We start from the raw sequence: 12,952 nt of genomic DNA, 5'->3' as shown, positions 1-12,952 counted from the left end.
CTTATCCACCTGGCCATGCCGGGCACAACCCTCAGGGAAAGTCGTTGTTTCATTTTCGAATTCAACGGTCATAGTTAGCATAGCACATAAGCCTCCCCCAAAAGAAACAATAATACAGAAAACAATTCAAATATTTTCTACCGTTTATGGATACGGTGTTGTGAACGTCAAGCTTCAGTTCAAATCATGGGGAAAGCAGAATTGGGTGAGAAAGATGTGTTGCCTAAAACTATGAAAGTCTTACTGTTTTGTTTTAATGTTACAAAAATATCCATTGTTAACAAAGATGACGTAAAATGACGACAACTTTAGGGTAATTGGTCAACCATTTTAAAGCCTAAGTACTTCTTGCTCGTAACAAATATTTTAGGCAAAAAAATGGCACTTTTTGTTTGTTATATTTTATAATAACAGAAAATCGTTTTCTTGTGATCGAACATCATTGCAGCGTTATTTGATAAGTCAAAATTTGAATTGCCCTCTGAACAAGCATATGAATTGAATTAGTACTTCAGCCATTTTTTTACTGTATATTTTACTTCGATGACGTTGCTGCTATTGATACCAATTTGTGATGTTTGTCATGTTTTTGGAACAAGCTTTAAGTCGTAAGTTCAAAAAAATCACTGTTTCAATGACTTCTCTTGACTGAACTCCTTATTGCTACTTTATGGAAAGTTATTACGTCATTAGCCATTATTAAATACACACGAACCACTGTTTACTTGTCTAATATCATTCGAAGATTATAGTATTTAGTTCATACAGAAATACTGAACATATATAACATGCATTTATTGAAAAGTAATTTATTTTATTCGAAAACATGCATTTCTAAACAGCTTTCGACTCTTTTCGATTGGACATTTCGGGTGGTATGTTGGTCTAGGATTATTTACAGTATATGTATATAGCAGTGAAAAAGTATTCGAAGTCACAACTAAGGAAAACTCTGGAAATGTGACTGGGTTGATGGTTAGGATATTCGACTCACAACGCCCCCCAGTGGCACAGCGGTATGTCTGCGGACTTACAACGCTGGAATCCGGGTTTCGATACCCGTGGTGGGCAGAGCACAGATAGCCCATTGTGTAGCTTTGTGCTTAATTACAAACAAATCGACTCACAATCTGTGAGTCACTGGTTAGAACCCGTTTACCGAACATGCTTGTCATTTCAGCCTTTGGGGCGTTATGACGTGAGGATCAATCAAATTTTTCGTCGATAAAGAGTATCCTAAGAACTTTAGGTGGGTGGTGTTTATTAGTTGCCTTCTCTATTGTTTTCTATCACATCTAAATTAGCGCCGATAGCCTTCTTGTAGCTTTACGCGAAATTCAACAAATCAAACCGAAAATTTACAAAAGTGAGATAAACATTGATGTTGAAAGCAGTTTAAGTAATTGGTTTGTTTTACAGTAACTGGAAGGTATGCATACTTCATTAATCAGAAATTTTATTTAATATGGGCGAAGAGTTTTGAAAACTCAATCTCTGCAAAGTTTTATGAAAATATAATTCAGATTAAACGGAACCCTAAGGGCACCATCACATTTTATTATTTTACTAGAAATAATTAAAGCGTATACAAAGTTGTTTTCGACATTGGTTTGATTAGACCTATCTTGGTGTTGATTAAGATACTTAAGAGCTTTGGTTGCGGAATTATACTTGAACTAAGTGTTATAACATGAAGTTATAGTAATACTTTACGTGTTATTGATGGCGTACATCTATCTGAATCCCCTTTGGCAGTGCAAAAGGCATGATAATTTCCTCCAAAGTTTAGAACCAATGAGTTTCATGACTTAAGGTTATGCTAAATAAGCGTTAAATGGTTACTTAAAGTGTTATAGTTATTATCACGAACCAAAGGCTAATCAAAAAGCTGTTTTTTTTTCTTATTCTTGCATTAATCCCTAACAAACAATGATACATTTCAACCTGTGCCAGAACAACCAAAAAAAAAAAAAGAAATTATTAAAATATAATTTCTCAGAAACAATGACACACAAAAAACAAATTCAAATATCTGTAAATTATATTGAAACACCTTTTTCTTTCTTAAATTGGTATACAAAATAAAAATTTAGAAAACCAACGAAAAGTGGGATTGACCGTCACATTATAACGCCCCCACGGCTGAAAGGGCGAACATGGTTGGTGGGACGGGGATTCTAACCCGCGACCCGCACATTGCGAGTCGAGCGCCCTAACCACCTGGCCATGCCGGGCAACTGGATTATGAAACTGTGTTTATATTTTAATTAATTACATATTACAAACATTTTATGATGATAAATACTTATTGCATAAATCTCAATACAAACATTTCTTCTCGAAGTTATTCTCTCTTGCTATATAGAAAATACAATACTAACCTGTCCAGTTTTTGTTTTTCCAATTCACAAATTTAATACGACAGTCCAGGAGTTAAAAGTTGTTGTTGTTTGAAATTATTCACAAAGCTACACAATGGGCTATCTGTGCTCTGCCCACCACGGGTATCGAAACCCGTTTTCTAGCGTTGTAAATCCGCAGACATACCGCTGTGCTACTGGGGGGGGCAGAATGAAAAGAATATCAATGTTATTAATTCCTTAATAATTTGTTCTTTCATAAGCGTTGCCCCCCAGTCTGCGGACTTACAACGTTAGAAACCGGGTTTCGATACTCGTCGTGGGCAGAGCATATACAGCCCATAGTATAGCTTTGTGCTTAATTCGAAACAAACAAATCATAATCGTTAATATTTTACCTGTACATCTACAATAACTTTTGTTTAGTTATTTTATTGTATGATTCACTTTTAATATTCATGTTAGTATTTTTTTTAAAAAAAAGGTTGGTAAAGAATTGAACAGAATGAAGTAGGGGAGGCAAGTAAAAACAATCAAATTTGTGAAACACCTGTACTTCATATTATTCATGAAGTAATTTTTTAAATAATATTTATTATCGCGTTTCTGAAGTGTTTGAGTATTTTGGACTATGTTTCGTATGTTTCAATAAATTACAGATTGTCTTATTTTTAAACTTTATAATAATTTTAGGGTTTAGAGTGCAAAAACATTAAAAATAATGAAATAACTTTTTAAAGATTCTCAACTGAAATGAAGGTCGTAACTAATTTATAATTTATTATTTCAGCCTATCAGAAAATTATATTTCATTTCTAGCCATATTTACTACAAAACAAATATGTTTATATATATATATATATGTGTGTGTGTGTGTTTGTAGAGGGCAACTCTATCTTAGACACACCATTTTTCTTTTCAAAACAGAAATCTTTATAGACAATAACTAAAACTGTACATTAAATAAGTATCTGACTGTGTACATTTCAGGAATAATATTTCAGAAAGTAAGAATATAAAAAATTACCTGTGACAACGTGTAAGATCAAATTCAAGGGTAAAATGACCACAACGAATTATATCACACTAATACACAGCTGAAAATTAATATAATAAATGTTTAATGGCAACATTAATGCTTTAATTAACTTTGTCCAGCAGTACCTTTTACTGGGTTTTATTTGTCCAGCAGTACCTTTCACTGGGTTTTATTTGTCAAGCAGTACCTTTCACTGGGTTTTATTTGTTCAGCAGTACCTTTCACTAGGTTTTATTTGTCCAGCAGTACCTTTTACTGGGTTTTATTTGTCAAGCAGTACCTTTCACTGGGTTTTATTTGTCCAGCAGTACCTTTCACTGGGTCTTAGGCGTTTAAAATAATTTATTCACATATTCTGAAAACGTTTTTTAGGATCTCGTGACTTTGTTTAAAATATTATACATACGAAACTGTTTCTCGATGATGACTTTCTAAATGTATCGTATTCAAAGTTTCGTGTCAAAAACACATAAAACTGGAATTCCCCAAAATTGTATAAAATTTAATGCAGGGATAGCTTAAATAATCGAAAATCGTCAAACATAGTTTCTCTCTCTCTCTCTCCCTTTTCTCTTTTTTACACAGGTCATCAAGCTCTGAAACATTCGATATATTTATTTACGGTTTCATATTTCATAATTTCATTAAAGATCATTGCTACTATATCAGAAATTTTATAGAATGATCATTATATATATATACTTAACATTTGAATTTTAATGTTCTTTAACAGCAAAATCTTAGATTTATTTTAATAGCTGTTAACAGAAACACTTATACGTATAGTTAAAAATGTCAACAGAGCACTTAGTTAGGCCTAATGTTTCAACACAAATAACCACGCTATTCAACGTCACAGTTATGCTGTCAAGTTGACTTTCTCAAATCTATTCCTTTGTCTTTATATTTAGCCTCCGATTAAGCTAGGTAGTTATTTCTAATGTCATTTTCTGCTAAGTCGTAGGATTAATTCATTTTTTCGTCTAAAGTTTAATTTATCATTAATGTTACGTCTAATTAATTTTGTTATCTCGTTTTATAGAACTAAATATTGATTTATTTTTCAATCTTAGAATAATTGTTTTCCTTTATTTGTTTATATTTTGTTTTATAGAACTAGACATTATTTTGTTTCAAATATTCAACAAATAAAGGTTTGCCGTGGCGAATAGTAGACAATTAAAACCATCGTACAGTTAATATGCAATCCACCACTATAAGAAGCCTAGCTTTGTTTTTCAATTTGCCCTCGTCCTGGGTTATTGATGAGGAGTGGCATTACCCGAAACTGACATTTAATTCAGTGAAGAGTTGGAATTTATATTTATTTTTAATATCTTAAACAGCTTGTCTGCGAATAATTCAAAAGAATAAATTAATAGCATCAATGCTACATATTCTTGAAATCCTATTTAAATATAGATCCATTGTGGTGAGTAAACGACTATAAAAACACCGTACATATAATATTAGTTTGTGCTCATGCATATGAATGCCTCCTCCCCCAGTGGCTCAGCCGTAAGGCTTAGAACGCAAGAAACCAGGTTTTGATACTTGTGGTGGGTACAGCACAGATGGCTCATTGTGTAGCTTTGTAATTAACAACAAATAAACAATGCATCTAAATACTAGGTTCTCTTATGTTTAAAAATAGCTTCTAAACTGTGTGCCCATTGTTTAGCAGGTGTTACAAAATATGAAAGAAGACTCGTGCATTTTGAAGTTTTATTTAAACTCAAAAGAATTGAGTTTCGTGTTCTGTATCATTTATAAACATTATTCGGTTTAAATTTAGTTGTTTTAGTTTTTGTTTATACATTCCTTGTATAGAGCTTGGACGTCTACGTGATATCACGAAACTTGTTATTACCGACTGCTTTCTACAACAAAAGTACTTAAAGTTTGAACTTCGAAAAGATTCGACTCATCAATACGATACATTCTTAACAGTGGCAATACACATTTTCGTAACATAATTCGAACAAGACGCCAGTATAATAAACTAATTATTATACCAGTTTCTCATGTTTAATTTCAATGATACCATAAATTAAAATAAAATCTGATATGTATATGTATATATATACATATTATTATCGGACAGGCGGTAGCACTGTCTATGTAGGAATAGCTCGGATTGTTCATCGAAATGGTATTTTAAATATCTCCTCAACAGTCCTCTGTTGTAAATAACTTAGGTAAAGCCACACTAGAGATTATTCGTATCAGTATAAGGCAGAGTTTGTTCAAACTAGGCTAAGCTACTGATAATTTCGAATCAAAGAAGTTACGTAAATATAGTTCAGAGCTAACAGTGAACCGGTTTAACTAGGAGTATGGAGTGTTAAAAAACAAAACCTTTAGAATACAATGATTCATCAGTTGAGTAACCTTGTTGTTTATTAATATCTTTTAAACTTTCTCCAAATGATTATATTCTGGATAATTTTCGATCATTTTGAAGGTCAGGCATATCATTTTGGACCATCTTTATCAGGTCGTAAAATGTGAAAATATAGTGAATTTATCATCTTATTACCAAGATCATTATTCTCTAATGTCTTGTGTTCAAAGATTATAAATGGCTAGAATTATGAAGTGATTCCTTTTTACAGATGCGCGCGCGCGCACACACACACACAAACAGACATACCTACACATGCACAAACACACACGAGTTTGAATACTTGAAACACAGTTTAAACCAAATAGGACGGGGGCTAGCACCCTGTTAATATCTGAGAATCACACCACGAACTTTGGATGATAACTAAAATGCGCGAACGCTTGGAATTTTAAAAGGTTTTGATTGTATAAAAATGTCATATGATTGACAAAAGAACAGGTCATGAAATTTTAAAGTCACTAGATCATCGGATTACGTAGGTTTAAAAAGCTTTATACAAACTTGAAGCAGCATTATTGTCTCGACATTATGACATTTTATTTCTGTAATATGTTTCGTTATTCGTGGGATACATTACAAGATTGTTGTGTTATTTACAGATTCCGTGTTGCATTTGACGGAGAGTGAAAAAGTAATGGTGATCGGTATTTGCCTGGGATTGCTAAGCCTTACTATCATCGTTACTGTGTGTGTTGTTTCACCCTACTGCTGGCTTCATAACTGCTTATATAAAGAAGATAGGTTCGGTGAGTAGATTTAATTAAACTTTTTTTTGACACTTTACGAAGTTATGATGTAAGACAATACCTTCAGCGTTAAAACGGTTACGTTGAAAGGTTTACAACGAAGGTAAACCATTGTGTGTTACTAAGAAGTACGTAACCTATGGCTTCAAATATCCCATAATTTCTGAAGTTACGTCCATTGATTCAAATATTTTGTAAAGGTAAATCACAGTAGCTTTCAAATATTTCTAATAAACATATTATTACTTGAAAGAACGTAGTGTGCATTATTATAACACAGCTCGTGTTTATACTGATTAGAAATTCAACATATTTCATTCCATGTCTATTGAAATTCAAATGAAGAGTTTCTTAAACGGGCACACAAATAAGTGTGTAGATGAGCCTGTGGCAGAGCCGACGCTAGGGGATGCTGGGGTGGGCAGTGCATCTTGAAATTTCACTCTGGCCCAACCAAATTTATTCACCCTTGCCGTTTAAAAAATAATATTGACAAGTTTCAAATATCGTGTGAATTCTCTAAATTGATAAGAAGAGTCAACAAAAGCTCCACTGCCCCTCCCCCTACAAGGGAGAGGAGCTGGATCCAGGCTTATCCTGTGGTATATTTTCATGATATATATTGCCTCTCCTCAGATTTAAGCTAGATGAGTGCTCCACGAACTGAGCTAAAGTCCTATTCTCCTAGCGCTTGTTAGTAAAGCATTTGTAACAACTCAATTTACTACAAGTTTATGCTACTGGTTGTTTTAGCCGCGGGATAGCGGCTCGTAGAATGGCTCTGAGTTTCTTAAGTACAAACTTCTAGCTCATAGCTCCGTCATCTCTTGATCGAATTGAGATATAATTACAGTTTTGGACTCAGGAGGTCAAACCCTTTCGATTGATGTACTTGACCACGCCCAAGGTCTCATGGATTAATTTATTCTAATTCCGCCTAAGAGAATTTCAATTTGAGGGTAGGCTAGTAAAGTTTCTGATGAGTAATAAAATAGAATCGGGTATACGCGCACCCTGGCGCACAAAAATATAGCTAATAAAAAGAAGAAAAAAATATCTCATTGATTAATTTAGTCTAATCCTGCTTAAAATAATTTCAAGTGCCGCAGCTATTGAGGATTCCTTCTTGTTATGCATTCTGATAACTCTAATAATTAGCGTAGACTATTTAAAGAATTTAACTTTTCATTCATTCTACACTAATATTTGTGTGGATTTTTTGTTGTCTCAATTTTTCAAGTCAAAAAACGAATCATTATTCATTCGACAAAAAAGGATGAAAATAACAATACAATTTCCTGATATCGCCTTGATTTATCATATTGATGAATACATTTTGTATTTCTAGATACAGATTACACGCTTTGCACTTCTTTTAATCTCTTATAAGTATGATAGGTAAAACCTAATATTCGGTCATACAATGGTAGTCCAAGAAATAGTAGTTGTTTTTCCCTTTAAACTAAAAGTTCATAATTAAGTAGAGATATGTGCAGATAGCTCTTGCTTTGTGCGAAAACTTGAAATATGCAAACTTATAAGTTAGGCATTATAAAACTCAATTTTAACATTGCATTAGTCGTATATCTGTCAGCCATTATGACAGATCTGAATAAATTCTCAGTATTTCATTTAATATATACATCAGGTACGTACACTATCCTACCAAAAGTCATGGAACACACCTCTGATTGCAGAAAACTCGGTGTGATGATGAAACATACAAATGATTTAACCTATAAAAATGAGTACACGGAGAGGGCTAACAGAGGTTTCAGAGGGGAAGGATAGTTGGATGTCATTTGGGGAAAATGTCTGTATGTGCTATTGCGCAACAATTAAACATTCCCAGGTCGACAGTTGGCAATGTGTTGAAGAAATGGAAGTCCACAGGTGACAATTAGCCCAAGAAACGACCAGGAAGGCGTAAAACACTAACTGACAGTAGCCGACGCCCCTTGAGAAGGCTGAGTACCTCATCTCTCCATCAGACCCTAGAGAATCTGTGTTTGGAGATGCGAGCAGCCACGGCAATCCTATAAGTTTCCACAACACGTTAAGAGCTGCATGCCATGAATTTTCACAGAAGGGCTGCATCCCACAAGCCGTTGATAACAAAAACAAATGCACAGTCAACTGGCATGGAGCAAGGCACACCGAGCCTGGACCGTGGATCAACGGAAATCGGTCCTGTGGAGCGACGAGTTACACTACACGCTCTTCCAGTCTGATGGATGTGTTTGGGTATGGAGGATGCCTGGAGAACGCTTATTACCCGAGTGTGTTGTCCCAACAGTGAAGTTTGGATGTGGCGGTATCATGGTCTGGGGATGCTTCTCGTGGTATGAACTAGGTCCACTGGTCGCAGTGCATGGATACATAAATGCTGAGTCCTACATTAATGTTCTGAACAATTCTGTATGTCCTACATTGTGGCAATTTTATAATAGTGACCCTTACACCTTCCAACATAATACCGCTCCATGTCACAAAGCAAGGATTGTGAACGCTTGGTTTGAAGAAAGTAACATCGAAACATTACAGTGGCCAGCACAAAGCCCCGACCTCAACCCGATAGAACATATTTGGGATGAACCGGAAAGCAGAATAAGGGCAAGGCCAAGACGGCCCTCTTCCGTAGTGAAGCTTACTAATGTTTTAAAGGAGGAGTGGAGCACAATACCACCAGCTTTCTACCAGAAATTAGTAGACAGTCTTCCATGACGCATTGAAGCAGTCATTAAGGCCAAAGGCGGGTCAACACGCTATTAATTTCTTGGAATAAAGACATGTTTTATTCGTAACTACCCATGTCCCATGACTTTTGGTAGGATAGTGTATATGATATTATTGATAGATCTTTATATATTAACATTATGGGTCTTTTCATATTATAACTATATCTATATCTATGAAAACAAAAGAAACGTGCAATTTCCAAGAACAAAGAAATCGCATCAACATAATCAGTAGGTTGTTCTTTCCATCTCATTTCAAAATGTGTATATATATTTAGCTAAAGAAATAGAAAATGTTTCTTGCTTCCTCTTCTGTACATAATTATTTCATTGCTCGAAGAATAGCAGTATAATCAAGAAAACACGTAGTTATAACTGCGTGATCACAATATAATGATATTGTATAAACTACAGATAAAAGAAAACGACAGAAATTTGAAAATTACGGAACTCCTGAAGAAACAACTCGATTTAAACTCACAGTCGGACCTCAACACAGTCTTCAGGCAGGAAGGACATTAAAGTGGACACCAGAGTTTGTTCATTACGGAAGAAACCGGAAGTATACAAATGATTCTACCTATAGTAGCATGTCATCAGGTAGCAAGGATGATGCTACACTATCGATTTACGTAAGTTTTAGTTTTTCTGGCCTTTTATTTAATTACAATACATTAACGTAAAATTATTTAAAAACTGAAGATTAATTTGACCAGTTTTCGACTTATTTTTCTCTTCATTGACATCTTTATCTTATGAGTTTGACAGGAACACAATATGATAGCTGTTCATATCTGGCTCAGTCTTATGTAGGGTTGATTGCCTAAAGTCCTGTATAATTTGGATCGTTCCAGTTTTTAGCATTATTTTTTGTGTCGATCACAAACAGTAAAAGTATTAAATGATCCCAGTTTCTCTGTTCCTCAGGGTCAATATGATAGGTACAGTTTGTTATCATACACGACTCAATTAAATTTTGTCTCCCGGTGGGACAGCGGTAAGTCTATGGACTTATAACGTTAAAATCTGCGGTTCGATTCCTCGCGGTGGACATAGCAGATAGCCAAATGTAGCTATGATCTAAAATTAACAAGCATTTAAATGTTACTTGAAGAAACACCCGAGAAAGATAGATTTTAACTTAACATGTTATTGGACAGCTATTGAGATTTGAAGACATTTTTCTTTTGAGTATCTTCGAGACAAATTATGCGCTTTTTTTTATTCGCTATTTTCAAACTATATAAACGTTTATCAAATATTGTGTGTCTATAGTTTTAAAACGCAATGCAATAAACATCAAATTATTTAGCAAATGGTTAGAAAGGGTGTTATTGTTTGTTTGTTTGAATTTATGCACAAAGCTACACAATGGGTTATCTGTGCTCTGCCCAACACGGGTATCGAAACCCGGTTTTTAGCGTTGTAAGTCCGCAGACATACCATTGTGCCATTGGGGGCATTGTGTTATTGTAATTTAAACTGTTTCGGAGCTGTTACAGTGTCACACTGTATGGAAAGAAAAAATGTCAGTTTTTCACTATGTAAATCTGGTAACCATATTTCCATGTGAACAAATTAAGGAAATTACGGTATTTTAACCCCTTTTATGATTGAAATGGATATACATACATTTTAGTTAATTTTATATTTTAAAAGTGAGGAGAAATGTTTTTTTAAATAATAAAACAATATATAATTAGTTTTTAGTTTTCAAAGTGTATAAAAATATTTTCTGATATATATATATATATTGTACAGTTGACACAGATACTTTTGTTCGCTTTATGGTATTTTTAAATATTGGATGTAAATATTGTTGTTTGAAGTTAAGCACAAAGCTATACAATGGGCTATCTGTGCTCTGCCCAACCACGAGTATCGAAACCCGCTTTCTAGCATTGTAAATCCGCAGACATACCGCTGTGCTACGGGGGGGGGGCAGATGTAAATGTTTGGATGCATTTTAAGTAATTTTTCAAAGAAAACACAACTGTGTTCGTGGTGTTTTTAATAACATACATTTTGTGTCTTTTATGACATTTTAAAATTGAAGTAAATATTGTGACCCGCTTTACGATATTTTTTTTGAAAAGAGGAAAATACTGTGACTTGTTTGTAATATGTAAATATATATATATATATATACACACAAGTAATTTGCTTGGCTTTATAATATATTTTTTAAAATTATACGCAAACATTAGGTTATTATACACCATCTTACATACAAGTCATCGAGATTAGTTTCAAAATGTTTGGTGTTGTTCAACTAATTAACAAACTATTAAGAACTTTTACATAGAGATTTTTTTTTTCGTAGTAATTTGCTGAAAAGTCACGTAACATATTTCAATGGCTATTCTTAATAATATTTTAAAACTCTCAGATTTGTTGAAGTGAAACATTTTGAAATTGCAAACAGCAGGATGAGTGTATGTTGTTATGCATAATTATTGATAAGTACTTGTACACCGGATACACATACACACATATATTTTACATCAACGTGGACTTTATACATACATGTAGCATCAACAAAAACTTATATATAGAGACTACGCATGTATACATATACAGTCATCAAGTTCACTAAAAACATTTTAGGAAGTTGGGCCAAGGGCCTGTTTAGCGTGTTTAATTTACGTTTAAATCGTGTCAATAGCAATGATATAAAATCACATGGTTTTTGTGTAAATACAACGGAATGTGTATTGGTAAATACATATAAAAGTGCAAATATAACTTTCCTATGGTACATAAAATAGCGAATATGTGTGCATAGATAATTTACATTAAGACACGGGCAGCGAGAACGTTAGGCCTAGGCAATGCACTGCTATCCCAATATAAGTAAATTATTTGATATATATATATATATATATACTAAATGTTACCAAAAAATATTACAATAAATTGGCTTAGAGGGCGAAACATGAAGATATATCTATTTCCCCGAAGAGGGGCCGAAGGCTGCCTGGAGGAGCCACCTGTTTTAACTACTCGCACCAGTATACAGTAATGTGTTGTCTGTCACTCAGTCAGTAGACACTAAAATGACGTCACATAAGGGCGCTTAAAGTCGCAATTTGTACTGTCGTGACGTCAGTAGAACGTGCGCATGCCATGAATCCCGAGAAGAATTATAAACTTTGTAGCATACAACATAGCATGGCATATGAACTTTAAAACCAAGAAATAAAAATATTTATTACTCTTAATTTTGGTTTTATTTACTGTTGGAACAGAATACTTTCTGAAGTACATCTAGTTATAGTATTTAACGCCGTATGGTGGCGAATTGTGATTTATTGATAGGTAGTTGGTGTGACGTTAGCGTAATAATTCAAATATTGCATATTGGCTGATATAAGTAGTGTTTCGATCAAGACTTTGTGTTTTACATTCCCAATCGACCTGATGAACTTCGTCTGGTGTTGAATGAAAGGCTTCGTCGGCAGTGGTGCGCAAGGTATGCGATCGAGATGCTTTGTGGTATTATCAGGTTGAACGGATTTTAATCTAGAGCAGGGGTCACCAAACTTTTTTTTACAGCTGGCCAGATAGCTGAGAGAATGATGAGCGCGGGCCACATAACCATTTTGTTCAATACAATACAGGGAATACACAAAAAATAAAGACAACAAACATGTTTATATACC

General features: G+C 34.1%; 1 protein-coding gene across 3 annotated transcripts in view; it reads left to right on the top strand.

The window, feature by feature from the left end:
• LOC106478771 (synaptotagmin-5-like) overlaps positions 1 to 12,952 on the top strand; it is a 77,894-nt gene that overhangs the window by 31,493 nt on the left and 33,449 nt on the right. For all 3 annotated transcript variants that reach the window (XR_002609975.1, XM_022382425.1, XM_022382426.1), the window contains exons 3-4: positions 6,406 to 6,552; positions 9,705 to 9,922. Coding sequence is in view for 2 of the 3 variants with exons in the window: in XM_022382425.1 (XP_022238133.1) it covers positions 6,406 to 6,552; positions 9,705 to 9,922 (365 nt within the window). In the remaining variant the exon portion in view is untranslated. The remainder of the gene's footprint in view (positions 1 to 6,405; positions 6,553 to 9,704; positions 9,923 to 12,952) is intronic.

Source organism: Limulus polyphemus, unplaced genomic scaffold (genome assembly GCF_000517525.1).
Source record: "Limulus polyphemus unplaced genomic scaffold, Limulus_polyphemus-2.1.2 Scaffold248, whole genome shotgun sequence".
In the NCBI taxonomy this organism is placed as follows: Eukaryota; Metazoa; Arthropoda; class Merostomata; order Xiphosura; family Limulidae; genus Limulus; species Limulus polyphemus.
Note: the sequence above shows the minus strand (reverse complement) of the source record. Positions and strands in the feature narration are given on the sequence as shown.